General features: G+C 36.9%; 1 protein-coding gene across 4 annotated transcripts in view; it reads right to left on the reverse strand.

Moving 5' to 3' along the window:
• MPP7 (MAGUK p55 scaffold protein 7) overlaps positions 1-16132 on the reverse strand; it is a 160009-nt gene that overhangs the window by 88223 nt on the left and 55654 nt on the right. For all 4 annotated transcript variants that reach the window (XR_012628747.1, XM_074866807.1, XM_074866785.1 and 1 more), the window contains exon 3: positions 15032-15150. Coding sequence is in view for 3 of the 4 variants with exons in the window: in XM_074866807.1 (XP_074722908.1) it covers positions 15032-15150 (119 nt within the window). In the remaining variant the exon portion in view is untranslated. The remainder of the gene's footprint in view (positions 1-15031; positions 15151-16132) is intronic.

Raw genomic sequence — 16132 nt, forward strand, 5'->3', positions numbered from 1 at the left:
ACTGCTCTGTTGTCAGATGGATTTTCTTTTTCCAACCAAGCTCCATTGTCTACATTACTCAGATCTTACAGAAATGCCAATTAAACCTTAATTAAAGAAAAAAGACAAAAAACTAGAATAGACTGCATACAGACTGAGAAACCTTGGCATAGACTTGTGCTTTTTCACTTTCGCTATTCAGGCATTCAGGCTAAATTTAAATCATGAAGAGTTCAGTTTATTCCTGCTTAGTAAAGTAAACATCAATCGTACAGTCTCTACTCAATGCAAGTTAGTCCAAGTTCCAATTCAGTTCAGGTTCCCTGAGTTCCTAAGAATACTGAACAGATCACTTCTGTACAGCTCAATGATACAGAATTAACCCATTCAAACACCAAACTTCAATCACAGACAAGGACTTCTATGCTTTGAGTTAAAATTAAATATATATATATAATATATATATATACACACACATGCAGAGAGACATACATTTATCAATTAGCACCATCTAGTGGGGTCAGTACAATTTATGCGATATGAGAAATATGTAGCTCACTTCAGGTTTTTCTACATCCTATGCAACATGTTATGATAGAGCAGAGGTCAAGTAATTAATAAAATTCAGATGTAAAAAGAAACCCAAACAAACCCCAAACTTTCTCATTTTAATTCATAACATTATGTTATTCCACTATAAATTACAGTTTAAGGAAAATACTGACACTGAAAGTTGCATGTACATACATATGAAAATTTACTGATAGGAAGGAAAAAACCCCACCTTTTAGGCATTCATACACATGCAAAACACAATGACACAATTACCATTTTCATTTTTCTGTTCCCCTATCACACACCTCAAGAAAAATCTCCCACTCTTTAAAGCTACTCTGAAGCATGCAAACAATGAAAAAAACCCCTTTTTTTAAGGCCTCCATCATCAGAGCAGAATTCTGTTGTAAACACAACTAAAACCAAAGTGCCACAAACACTGGATCACAACCCAGAACACTAATAAAAGGGCATATTAGATACTTTTGAAATTTTCAAAGTAATTAATTTAAAAGCGGTCACCTGCACGAAAAACAGATCCTAACATACCCATTTATGCTATTTCTCAAATATGAAATCTAGAAATTGAATTTTAGTCAACTTTACATTAAAAACTGTAGGGACCTAAGTCATGCAAATAAATAATGCTGAAGAATTCAAAATGCAAAAACTAACAGTAGTAGACACCCCACCCCACCCCCCCCAAATACATCAACCATATGCAAGAAAGACTCTCAAATAAAAAGCAGCAGCACACGAGGGTGCTTAAATGCAACAGGCAAAATCTCTACCAGACTCTGCCAACAGGCAAACGAACTAAAAACATTACTGTTCCCTTCTACCTCTGCCTGCTTACAGTCCAGGTTAAAAAACAAAGCAAAGCAAAGCAGAAAACAATTAATCACTAAAATTAAGCACATGCTTCAGAGTATTAGGACAAGTTGCAAGTGTAAAATTAGTTTCCTTAAATGCTCTTTAATGAAGCCATGGTCATGAAAGCAAAGAACACCTACAAGGACATGCTTTGCATTCAGATCTTCCCTTGTTTCTAAAAAAGGTGATTGACAGCACTTTCCAAAAAGATCACAACAAACCAAGTGGAACTTGAACAATGAGGGGCAAACACATCTCTGGTGAAATCCCAGACCTAAAGTTAATATGAAAATATAAAGTTGTGAAATCTTAAAAAATAGATAGCAAAATTAAAAAGCACTTTATGGTGGCTAGTAAAAGATGATCTGTTCTTCCCCACTACACTTGGTAGCACGTGAAAGTCAGTGTTAATTTTGTTTCTGGGAATAATGGTAAAAGTAGGTGAAAAGTCAGAAAAATAGAAAAACATGGAGAAAATATGTAGATATGGGGGAAGAATCAATAAAAACCAGCAGTGGGAGGCTTGCAGTGAGTACTTCAAAAGTCACAGAATGTAAGAACAGAAGATGCTGAGGCCTCCACAGTACAGCCAGGTGACAGGCTACAATCTAAACTAAATGGAAATCAAAACAAAGAGATTCTAATAAATTAATTAGTACCAACAAACAAGATGTATAGTAAGAATTTTAGTTTAAAAAAATATGAAGATAGGATCTGAATTTTATTTAAAAGGCTAGAGAGATATGTTAGGAATAAAATGTCCCAAATAACTACAGTTAGATAATTACAGTAGTGTTAATGAATACAACTAATTCTCAACCTTCCCTGCAGAGGATAGAGAAACACCAACACTGAAGTGGAATATGTGTTGTAAGAAAAAGAGGAGTATGAAAAATAATGACAAAATATTGGGAAAAAAAATTGCAGTAATTTAGGAGGTGTTTACTGCCATTTCCCTGTACCTTTTCAGACCACTGCACTTCAGGCTTTTGCACTAAATCATCCAAACATGGAAACCCATTTTACAGGAAGCTTCAAATCAAAGCAAACATATTAATTTCTTTTTATATTGGAAGGGGTAACGTAAATGTATTTGTAGAGGTGTACAAAATAACAGCTATGCCATATCTTTAAATTTTGGAAAGCTGGTAGAAAACAGCATAAATTGCCTAATGACAGAGGAGATGACCGTAACAAAGATAAGGGAGCTGTATTGGCACTCCTACTATTATAAAAAAAGTATACAGAGATAAAGTTTAGCATTTTTATTCTTCGAGAACTAAGGATCTATGAAAATACAGGCCAGCGATACAAAAGTATCAATACTGGGATTCCAAGAGATTTCGTGAGAGTTTTCAGCAAGGAACTGTGTCCCAGTCCCCTTTTTTCAAGTGGGATGCAACCAAAGCATTAGCCAGCATGACCTAGCCTGATTTATACTGCATTTCAATGTGAAACCAGCAAAAACTTAAATAATATAAGGAAGAAATATCACTAAGCAAGGATTTTTTTATATATATTTTTACACCATAGATGAGTTATAGCTAACAAAAACAAAAGGCAACACACTTCTTTTCATATCATACAAAATTGACGATTTACATTTGATAGAATAAGAAATTACAAATATTGATCCAGCTTAACTCAGTTAAGCTCCCCCAGCTCAACTGAAATACAAGGAAGTACTCTAACTGTATCCATCTTTGCATGATCAACCCCAGTGTATGAGAGGTCACTCTTGCCTACATTCTTAAAGGTTTAGAAAATCAGGGGAAAAGCTGAAGTAAAAACCAGCATGATATTCCCACAGAGAATGGTTATGAATGGCATGTCAGAATGGTTATGAAAGTGTTAATAGGAATAATTAAAAAATAAGTGCACATAAAACAAAGGGAATTAAGGATCTCTCATACATTAAAAATTCATTTAGTAGTAGAAAAATAAACAGAAAATAATCCAGTTCTAATAAGTTAAAAGACCAATATACATACTCAGAAAACACAGGGACAGAGCAGAAGCAGGACAGAAGATGTGATCAAGCCATAGGTCTTACTCAGTGACTACCTAATATGCAACAAGAGGAAAATATTGCTTCCCCTTTGGGAGAAGACAATAATAAAACTTGGTCAGATTATTAGTTAGAAATTGATAGAAAGTGGATGTTTCAAGACAAAAAAGCATAGGCACATAACTACAAATATTTTGTTGCTTGGCACGTGCTACGGTATAATTCGTAGTTAGCTTTTAATGACATACCCAAACTTCAATGTGATCAGCTTAGTATTTCAGAAGCCAATTAACATGATTTCAATCACGGGCTACTTTTTCCCTAGAATGTTTGAAACTTGGAAATTCAAAATTGCACCCTGATTGATGGTTTGATCCTGATTAAAGCTGTGTATGTCTGTAGTGTCATTACTGGATTATTTAATCACTAAATCTCAACAAAAACTGTTTGCTTTCATGAAACCCAATCTGTAAAGCACATTAAAATTGAAGATACTTTACGAAGATGATATCCATACTAAATGTAAAGCAGTATTGAAGTTATCCCATGCATAATCCCTAGCATTTATAGCTGGCAGATTTGGGTGTTTTTTAACTCTTAAATGTCAAAATAATTGAGGCAGTTGTGTTTCTGAGTAACTGACATCACCAGCATTTCCATTGTGCAGGTTGTGATTTCTAGCAAAAGTCAACAAGAAAAGTTAGGAAGAGAGATGGAGACAATACAGATTGACTTTCCAACGGACAAAATAAGACTGTTTACCCCCCACCATCTCCACTGCTCAGTAAATATTATGTTCTTCAGGAAGGCTCACACTGTACCTGAGCCACTGGGGAAGAAAAGAGTCAGTGGCTCCAGGGTTCAAAATCTCCTCCTCTTGGGAGCAATGATTTCATCTTAGAGGTCTGTGAAACAGGGTGAAGGAGAAAGGCAACAGGTCAAAAATCAGAGGAAAAACAACCTAAAATTGAAGGGGAGAGCGCAAAGTGTCTACTTGGCATAACATTCTCTAAAACAAACAGTGCTGAAGCAAAAATGTATTGTTTCTGACCAGCAGATGCATCAAGAGGGGCACACTGATCCACCCAGCACAGTGAGTGAAAGTACAGATAATGAAATTAAAATAAGAAATGGAATTCAGAAGTCAAAATGGTTTATTATTCCTTTGCATCAGTAACATTGGTGGGTGTATGTCTGTGTGTCTGAGATCCAAGTCCAGAAACTGATGAGAGTGGAGAGTGTTTATATTTCCACAATTAATTTAATCATTCATGTACATTTCTAGCAAACTAAGCTGGAGTAGCCAGCAAGCAAGAGGAGAACCATATCTGGAAGGGCTCAAGGTCTTAGCCAGTGGCTGGGTAAAGGGCCCAGAATCCAGTCACGGCTATTTAGTTGGACTTAGAGCCCATACTGTTATTTGAGGAATCTGTAAATGCGGTTCTGCTTAGAAATCTAGAGAGCAAAGGTGTGCGTGTTTCCAGCAGTGAACTTCAGACCTGATCAGCTGGAGAGGAGAAGTGGGACCAGGCTGTCTGCTTTATTGTTTATATGAGCGCCATCGGTGCTTATGTGGGTAAGGGCACTGCTCTGCCTGTGGTAGCCTTTCTGGCCAGTTGGGCTAGTGGCATAGGTGCTCAGCCTCACTACTGGTTGGACCTGCAAATGGGAAACATCACTGGCCACATCCATCTCTCAGTGCACCAGACTGGGCTTCTGCAGCCAAGACAGAGGAGTCCTCATGTTCTGGGGTCAGCCACACTTGGCAACTCTCATAACACCCTCAGACTCCAGCACTGATGGAGTATAAAAGATCAAATACCTCAACTATTTGCATGTAATGAAATGGCTGCAAATACATGCAAACTAGATGAGAGTAATGTTTTCCCTAGGAATTTATATGGCCACATTAACATGGCATACAAATATTTCATCTTTATATGCTTACTGTCTTAATTTCCCTAAGGATTGGATTAATTCCTTGTCTCTTATTTAGTAGATGAGAAATACAAGAAGCCTGCAGACATACATGGGAGGACACACTGAGGGAAAAACTGGGTCTTAGTAAGACAAATGGAGTGGGGGAAGACAGCTGCAAAATACATGACCATAACATATGCATGTGGAACTCTAAATGGCACCACTGAGGCACCAGTGGTTTTTGAAAACAAATCCAAGACAGCTCTAACTTTAGACAATTCAATCTTTTTAAAACTGTCACTACATTAATAGGAAAGATTTTTACACCATAGGTACCTTAGAGTGGTTCAGCTGGAACAAGAAAGCAAGAAACCCTTCTCTCTGTAGCACGAAAATGAACTATGTCATCATATTGAAGTTGCTACATCAAAGTGAATCTGCACATTTAAGTTTTGCTATTTCACTGAAGGCATAGTCAAGTTATTGATTTGCACAGACAAGTAAGCCTTGCATGTTTTGCATGTTTTTTAATCTTATTTCTTCAGCACAGTCTGCAGTGACTGTGCACCATGTGGATAGCACCAGTACGTTAAGCACTTACATGCTGCAGCTCTCAACTTATTGTAACTTATGTTTGAAGAGATGGTCCACTGACATCACCACACCCGCAAAGTGAGCGCTGGATTCTACAAAGATACACGGAAATGGCTAGAGAAACAACCTGTGGTTAAGAGAACACTCCTATACAAACGATGCTATCTGTAAGCCCAAAGAAATAGTATACTACATGTGCACTATGTTGCTCTCTTCTTTCCGTGCCTTAAAAAGGAAAGAAAGGGTTATAACAGAGATGACCGAAAAAAGTTTTTTTAAAAAAAAGTGTTTAAGGCACCACAGAAGAAAGAAAAGTAATGGGAGGATAAAAAAAAAAAAAAAGATGAGTAAAACTCATGAACTACTGAACACTACAAAATTAACTTCATGAGGATTAGCTGGAGAATGGATACAAGCACAATTTCAAAAAAAAAAGAAGGAAAATCAACATAAGCAGGAACAAAACCTGCTGGTAGGAAACACAGGCAGGCATTTTTGCTAAATCTTATTTTTAAGATTTTTATTAAATCTTATTGTATCAGTTTCCATGCTTCAGAAAGATTTTATAGCTACTGCATCCCATTCTTCTTAACTCTTACAATGTTTCTGCACTGCAGAGGCTTGTTTGTGTAGTTACGACTTTCTTTACTTAAAAGGAAAATAGTCCAAGAGAGTAACAAAAAAAAAATTGCTTTAAACACTCCCTCACATGTTCTGCCACAGAACTTCTGGTCCAAGGGAAAAGAACACTGTAGAAAAACAGTTTAAAATTACATTATCCTTGGATGTCTTGGATTTATCAGACTACTATTACTGAGCAGCTTACGAGACCTTTGATTGGCCTCAGTATCGGACAAAAAAATGTATCACTTTGGTTAAATTAAATACTGTACAAGCTTCATAAGACAAGAAAAATCTGGGTATAAGCATAGATTTGGGTTCTAAAACTTCTCTTCGAACTGCTGCAGCAGTTTTGTCACCAGGCTGGTACATTGCCCCCTCAGTAACAATGAAATCACAAACTATTTGTCTTAGAAGGATTGATTTACTTCTTTTATGTCCAGTACATTTTGGCTGGATTTCTGCTACTCTTTGGAGGTTTCCCAGCAGAAACTTTAAATCAATTACCACTGATCCAAAAAAATGCCTCTGTCTGGATTTTAACCTAAACCAAAGTTTTTTCACATTCCAAAGCACTGATTTATTCACAAGTTTCAAGTAATAGTCATAGACCAACACTTCGCACCTCTGATTTAATAAGCTTATCTGCTTTATTTTTAATTTCAAAAATTTATTGGTAGACCATACCTGTAGAGACTTCTGATTACCAACCCAACTTCTACATCTTTTATGACACTAAACTGTCAACAAGATAATTTAACTGATACTTTGGAAACTGATCTTTGAATTGTTTTCTTATTATTATTTTTAACAAAGTGAGCTGAAAGGAGCTGATGACAGGAACAGGACTTCCTTATAAAAATCTAGATGAAAAGTTGCAAGTGCCTATTACTAAACACATTAGCAACTCTGATGTAGAAACTGCAAGAGGCTAGAGATACCAAATGTCCAAACTTCTGACAAAGAAGTTAACACTAGATATCCAGTTAAACTTCTACCAAAAAGTACAAAATAAAAATATATGAAAAAAATACAAAAAAGTAATTGCCACAGGAGAACCCATTCAGTAGACTTCAGGACAAAATTATTATTTAATGTCCACTACCTATCTGTTTCCTAGTAAACTATCTATGAGCTACAATTATAACAAATATTTTTAGTTGAACCATCACATAGGATCCATATTTCAGTACAACTGCACTAACCAATCCATTTGGCACTAACTTGATTTGCATTTTCTTACAAACACGGTTACACTGTCCAAAGCTATTCCTGACCACTTTTTCAATAAATTGGAGGTGCATTTTTTCACTTTATTAAAGGCACAAATATGCACAGGTATGTATGTGTGAACACAGACAGCAAAACAACTTTGTCTTTACTCAGAGAAGAAACAGTAAACCTGCTACATGCTATAACATGTGGAAAGTTGGGGGGATAGCTATGATTTCAAACAGGAATCCATTTATTTTGCTTATTTTTGCCCAGTTATTACCTGATGTACTGTGTTTTTATACAGTAAGAGCACAAACAAGTCAAAGAGTTCAACACACACATCAACCAGAATCGACCCCCCCATCTCAATAAAAGAAGCAACCATTTGCTTAACGCCTGGCTGCTAGCTACCTTTTCCCTAATGTTTCCATGGAAACAGTATCAGCCTGAATAAAGTAAAGATCCTGTACTATTTTCTATAAAACTTCAATTACCTTATTTTGATTAATCTGATCACTGTTCCCATGGAAATTAAGTTTAAAGGCAGCTGACTGCCTCCAGCTAACAGCGATCTCTTTACTTGCAGATTTCAGTTGCTGGCTATTGAGCAAGTCTCAAAAAAGTCACTTTGGCTTCAGAAGTAACACTTGAAATTTATGTGGCATTTCATAAGGAATAACACCTTGCATTACACTTTTTTTTAATGCAATAATTTTGATGGAAGCAAAACGACTCATTGCTTCAGTGGTAATGACTCCAAATACAAATGCAAACTACTGTCAGTCATCAAGAGGCTTTCTTAGAGTATTATTTTTCCAATAGTTTTCATCTTTAGGTAAGCAGAAAGTATGTGGCGAGTTTATATTTCAGTATATGAATTAGACCATTACCTACAAATACTCTGGATGAGAAGACTACTAAAATTTTAGTACTCCTCCATATATATTCTGTATATACAACCCAAGCAGGAGGCTTCAAAAATTGACTGGAGAACAAGCTTCCTCTCCAGACAATGAGAGAAACAAAAAGAAAAGCCTGAAATTTCTTTCATGCAGCTTTTGTATTTCTTTGCAGATTCGGTATCCTAATTCTGTCCATATATACCTTACTGCTAGACAGTTCTGAAAACTTTGTGTATCCTGTGTTTTGCCAATAGGACTTGAGGCAAGACTGGACCGTGCCTCTTTCAACAAGAGACATTCACTGAACAAGGACAGCCTTGCAAGAATTAAGATTTCCTTGATCTATGATGATCTGGATTGAAAGAATGACAAATAACTGCTACCTATTATATAGCACATCAATATTAATGAATTCAACTGTAGTAAATTCCTTCTCCCCTTGCCAGAAAGAGTAGTTTTCAAACCGCACAATGGACTACATCTGTGCATTGTTCGGACTGTCTGCATTACAAGAGTGATAGCTTTACTCTTGCCATCAGTAGGCTTTGCATGCTTTCCCTGACTGAAAGATGTAAACTATAACGTAAGAAGCAACCTTGCTTGGTTCTCCTCTAGAGCATGGAGAACAATTATTATTCATCGGCCATGAATTGTTACTGGCTGCCAACCACCACACTCACACCTCCTCCTCCAGATGGCCAGGTGGTAAATGCTTACTCACACTGCTTTTTCCTTCATTTTTTCCCATCTCCAAAGCAAACAGCACTTCAGACCTCCACATGAATTTACAGAACTGCAGCCTGTTCCGTTTACCAAGGAGGCACAGATTTTTAAAAATACAGTTGAGAACTCAGCAATAAAGAACCTTAAGGACTTAAGTACCAAAGCAACATTTTAGAGAATGAGCTATCAGTTTCAATAATTCCACCCACTCCAAGGTGGTCCACACATCTCTGCAACTCTCCAATGCTTTCCCCCAAAACCACAACCCACCCACTCCGTTAGATCTGAGGTTAGGTGCCACCTATGGTCTACCAAATCCCAGTCCCACTTTCCCTTCCATTTTCCAAGCTTGCTGCTCATGAGTAATGCAGCTCCTCTGAGCTCCTTCTGAGGTGGCTGGTTTTTAATGCCCTGAAATCAGAAACTGCTCTCACCATTCTCTTAACAGGTGCAAACATACTAGCCATCAAAACCCCCTCACAAACACACCCTGCTCTCTCCATCTTCTATATTACACAACAGTTAACAGAAGAAAAGTTACTGTGACCCACAGAAAACAGACATTCCAACAATAAATAATGAAGATGGTATAAACATTAGTTCTATAGGAAGTATACATGAAGAACAAAGTAATGAGAAAGTAAATAACTTCCATATGTTCAGCAAAAAATATTTCAATATCAGTTTCTAACTTGAAGTGTAAAAGCAATCAACATTAACATCATCAGGCTGCCATGAAGAAAGCCAACTCCATCTCAGTACAATCTCCAACCTTCATTCTAGATCATTTGTGTCATGCTCAGGTCTTATACACTAACTAGTGCATCCTCCTCAGCCACCATTACCCTCCTAGTCCTTTCACACACACACAGAGATATCATTTCCTCCATCTGTGGGTCATCCCCATCAAAAGTTCAGAACAATCAGTTGTCACACATGACTCATCAGAACAACTCACATAATCTGAAGACCGTTTCCTCTACGTTCTTGCGGGAAGAAGATCCACATGTGTGGATGCCTGAGATTGTGCCAGGCATGGTGCATGGCACGGGAGGTAAGCACATATGATCTGTGCAGCACACACATTGATGTTGGCTGCAGAATGTCTGACACATCACAGGGTAGGGGAAGCTGCACCATATAACCCCTCCACAAGTGCCTAAAGAACCTGCATAGCTCTTCCAGGTGAAAGGTTGGACTGTTATGAGGTAGTCTATCCTCTAACACAAAACAAGTCATTAAATGTTATTGAAATTCTGTGATTCAGTACTGTAGATGCAAAGCCATTCATCCTACAGACTAACAGCTTTCTTCATGGAGTTTCTGTAAAGCTCTGGGTAGAAACTATGAGCGTATAAACTTGCCTTATGAACTAGGCTTGTACGGGTCCAGATTGAAGATTTAGCACATCATCTGCAGATCATTGATTTTATCACTGTAAGCATGTGTCAAATCAATCCCTTTTGCTTTGCCCTAGTCAGCTCATTTTTTGTAAATGCTATCTCTATTTTTCTCACTACCAACAAAGGAACCACAGTAGGCTGAAAGCATTTACATTTACATATTGAAAAGTCTGTGTCTTCACATCAAAAATTTCCAAAACTTCTATACCACAATGACTGTAAAATTTGGGCTATGTAATCATAGGATTCAATTTACATGCCAAAGAAATTACACGAGGATACACTCGACTATTTTATTTTTGGAAAAGTTATTAGCCATCAACATGGACAAACATTAACGCATATAAAATAATTTCTCAGAACTTCAAGTCATATCCAGGTGAAACTAATAGAAAATTAGCACAAATTAGGGTTTTGCAGGGTCAGCTACCAAAATAATATGCAGTTGTAATAAAATCAGACTAGATTCACCAAATATTCCTTACTTTTGCAGTAGTTACTTTCGTTTCCAGTGCCATGTACTGCTTTTTGGGCGTACAAACTCTTCCCTATCAAGAGGAACAGCAACACCACTTGCTGTGGCTTCTTTTTCATAATGCAAAGTACAGTACTGGCTAAAGGACCGTGAATGCTCTGAGTTGGCCAAAACCAATCAGTAAACGGCAACTGGTTAAGAAATACTTCAGCAGCAGCCCAACAGATAAGCTTACTCAATTCTTCAGCATTACATCCACAACCAGAAATGTTTAAGGCGACAGTGCAAGTAGAAGCTTAATCTTGGAGCTAAAAAGACAAACAGTAAAACATGTGTCTGGTGCACTAACAGCAAGCAAACGTACATGGAAATTCTTGCAGCTCCTCTAAAAATAAGCTAAAAGAGTAGTTAGAACAGATCTTTATTTATCCCTTCTGTTCCTCTAAAAAAAAAAAAAAATCCAAGCAGAGCACATGTTTACTATTTCAGGTTTCAGCTACGTTAGTGCTCATAATTACCCTGATCTCTTCATGTTTCTTTTCTATAAATCTCTACAGAATTACTGGGATCTCTGCTATATAAAAAGTAATGAGATGGCTGAAGATTTCTGGTAGAACTTAAGAGAGTCATGTAATAAGACGAGGAAGTAACAAATTGAGGGAAGCAGAGACAAATTTTAAACATTCACTATGCAGAGCCAGTTTTCTCTTCCAAACTGTCAACAATGGTTGTAGGTTCCCTCTTCTCTATACTTTGCAAACTAAAATCTAATCAACAGATTCCTTTATTGTGAAAAGGGACAGCAAGAACAGTTGCATCAGTTTTTGCTGGTTTTACTTACTACAATAGGAATGTACTGTAGGGAACATCCAGTATTTGCAGGGGAATGGACTGGATGATCTAATACAACTTTTCCATTTCTGACTTCTTAGAACAGCTCAGGCTGATCCAAGTTCACAAAGAGATTTTTGTCCAACAATACTGAATGAAGACAAGGTTTGGGGCTTTTTTTTCCTTTTTCTTTCATTTCAATATTAAGAGAGCCAGAATAGCAAACCATATGCCATAGTATGCCACAGAAAACACTATGATAATTAAATACCCATAAAACTTAGAATATCTGTAGAAAAAGTAGAAAGTTCATTTTATACTTAAACCTTTCAAGCAATTTGAAGCGTTTTATCCATTTTATAACTTAGGAAAAAAGCTCTTTTCTAATATTTGAAATTATTAAACAGTAAAGTAAGATCAGCATAGAAATTTTTATTAAACAGTGTGTCTATCTTAAATAGATAAATATTAGTGCCTAATTAGTTGTATACCCATGCTCATTTTCTTCCAAAACCAACACATACCAGGATCGCAACATCCTTGGCTCTAAGCTAGTGCCTTTTTTTTTTTTTTTCCAAAATATCTGTCATCATTCTCTGCCTGAAGAATTAAAAACATTTGTCTTTGCAAGTACAGTTGACTTTAAGAAGTTATTGCTAGGAAAAACAGTCTTTCAAATAAGACATCACAACCCAGAAAGAAAGATTTGGCACTTCTGAAGCCTTGTAATGGAAAAACTATGGCAGATGGGGTTCTTCTGCTCTTACAGCTCTCTTCCAAAAAGGCTATAGACTGCCTTCTCTGAAACTTGAGAGGATACTGAATAATCCTTTTAAAAAAATGTGTTAAAGGTCAACCAAATACCATGAGTTTCAGATACAGTTAAGCCCCTCTTGGGGCAGGGATATGAACTAGATAACCTTTTGAAAACTCTTTATGCCCTACTTTCTATACCTGAACTCCACAGAACTCAAAAGGTGAGGCTGGATAGCCTGTGATATGCATTGAGGTAGACCAGATGCTCTTAATAGTCTCAATTCTTATAGTTAAAAAACTTTGTCTTTTGAATGAAATCAATATGATGTATTAAAGAAGTGCAACTAGTGAACACTAAAAATAGACTTAATTATTTAAACTGAATCTTAATCTAGTGTGAGACTTAATAGGACATTAAAAGAACCGTTCACAGGGTCAGAGTTACACATACATTTAATACTTGGACCTAAAATGTACAAGATAAATAATAAAGATGGTTGGAATATTTCAATGCCTTCTTGTTGTAACTGCAATAAAGTGATCATTCACTGATCCCCAAAACTTTCTATCTGCCTCAAGAAAACTTTCTCATGAATTCTTTTTTGTTAAAATCAGAAAGACAAATCCACCCTGCAATACAAACAACATGGTAACTAGGGCATGCAACTAAGAGAGCCAGTAGGAGAGCCAACTTTTCCAAACCGAGAGTATACTCAAGGTGAGTAAGCCAGTTACTGTTGCGCTTTGTCTTCTTTTGGGGGAAAGGACAAAAGGAGCAAGTGGAGTTTGAGAAGATTTAGGTTTTGCCTCACTAGAAAATTAGAGCAAATGTTGAAATGTCAGTGCTTCACAGATCCACGCTCATTTTCTAACCAGCCTTCTTTAATTCCAAATCCAGAAAGAAAATTAATTTAGCAACCGATCTAACGTTTTGTTTGGATGCACATCACTGTCAGCCTATATTAGAAAGATAACTGGTGTTCCCCTTGCAGTGATCTTCTGAGCCACCTGAACAGACAGCTGCAGCAAAGCAGTAAGGAATCTGGGATAACCACTGCACTTCAGTAACTTTGGTGAAGTTATTCAGGCAAGCAAGTATAGCCAAGCACTGTTCCCCTGTTTGTGGCTTTTGTGTATCAACTACCAGAAAGTACTTGTGTTTACTTTTATATGTAAATTCCCAGCTATTTTGAAAATAATTTTGGCCAAGTATCAACATTATCACATCTTTTTCCAGAATAAGATATCTGAAACAAATGGAAAAATACGACTCTTTCAAACCTATATTGAAATAATCCCAATTTTAAGCTTCCTTTAGATCAGCGACTGACAAGGGTAAGAAATTCTGCTCAATTATGTGCGAGTCTGCATATGTTCACGGCATGGGTTACTACCACCTACTGGCTCATCTGAGACCTCAGAATTTCCTTCCAGATTGAGTTAGCTCTGTACTAGAGACTGAAGACATACTTACCGTTTTGTAGGAGTGGAAGATTTCTAACCAGCTGATTGGTCCCATTTTACTGCTATAAGCAATTTTAACATTATCGGAGTAGCTCTGCATGCTCCCATGGCATGCTTTGATTTCTTGTTGCTGATCATTTTCATAGCAGGACACTTTACTCAAGTATTCTTCCAAATTTATTTTAGGTTGTACTTTAGTCCAACATATTTATGTGCAAAACACAATTTTAAATGGAGGCAAGCCAATAAAAGAAACAGCTTACTAGAATTTCAGTTGACTTTGTTAAAGGAAATTATTTTAAATTAATGTGGCTACTGAACTGTTGCCATACTTGACCTCAGAAAATATATTCCTTCTAATTTTTGCTGTGAACATTTATTTATTTAAGCTAAACTCCAGGTCTTGAATGTTGACCATACAGAAGTCTCAGATTTCCTGCTACTATTTCGTACTTTTTTTTCTAAACAAGGGCAAACAACATATGTTTGCTGCATTAGCATTACACTGCCAAAACATCACTCTTAAATGAAATCATCTATGTATTTTTGGTAGAATTTTATTTAACAACTTCCACCCCTGACAGAAACAGAGTTAAAACAAGGCTGTTTTGTTTTCACTGAGCAACAGTTTGATCACTGGTTTACTAGATGGCGCTCAAAACATTTTTCCATATGTTCTTCTCAAAAAGAATCTGACTTAAATGTGGTTTACCTTCACCAGTGAATGAAGGCTTTTTTCACCAAACATATCCCAGAGGAAGGTCAGGTCTTCCTGGCTGTCCACATGTGGCTGCAGCTGGGCTGGCAATGCAGCCAGCAGCTCGTACAGACCTATAAAATGAAAATAAAACACAAAGTGTAATCTAGGGGTGATCTCATTAATTTCACTTAACAGTTTTGTGTAATTGGCTGCCTGGAGCATGTCATTTTAACTGAATAGGGAGTCTGGAGTATCCAGCATAACATTAACTTGAGGAACCAAAAGGAACATTTTAAAAAAATTACTAAGAAGCAAGTATTAGCAGTGTACTTTTTACCTTGTCACAGTTGTCAAGCTTCTACATCCATATGTATTTACACAAGGTTATGCAGAAAATTCATAAAGGTTTTGAAAAAAGGACAAAACCAGAAAAAAACATACATTCCTTTGCTTAATCGTTATTCCATTTCCCTTGATGTTAGCCAAAGAGTGAAATGAGTCATGAATAGGAAAAACTTCCTTAAAAGAGCAGAAACTGGATAGGGTGGTCCATTAAAAAAAGGTTGGTGGTTTTTCTAAATATTTCTTGCTAATATATTGCTTAATATTTTTTTTATCCCGTGTTCAGTAGGAATCCACAGCAAGACAAAAGGAACTGCTCTGTTTTGCAGGATTAAACCTTAAAAAACAAAACCAACGCAGTTTTCTCAGACGCACACACAGAAATATTTCGGTAACATTTTTAATTTGCAGGTATTTGAGATTCTCCGTAGGGTTAAAGCAATTGCTGTTCCCAGTTATTTGTGGCACACCTCACCAGCGGTCTCCGAGGGGCAGACAGTAGCACACTGTTTCACAGTAGCATACAGCATAAAATATCCATCATGCACACAGGCCATCAAACTGCTGTCCAAGAAATGTAGCAACAGTGTTTGCAGCAGCCCTCTTTAGGGAGGTAACCTGGCAGGAGTTGATATCAATTCATAGCACATGTTTAATTTTCCAGTGGGATTACTTGGGGTAAAAAGGACAAAATGCCTTTTTCTCCTGTCTGCTGTCTACAAAAACACCAATAGTCTTCTGGGATCCAAGATACACGGTCCTGTTATTATT

Source organism: Strix uralensis, chromosome 1 (genome assembly GCF_047716275.1).
Source record: "Strix uralensis isolate ZFMK-TIS-50842 chromosome 1, bStrUra1, whole genome shotgun sequence".
Classification (NCBI taxonomy): domain Eukaryota; kingdom Metazoa; phylum Chordata; class Aves; order Strigiformes; family Strigidae; genus Strix; species Strix uralensis.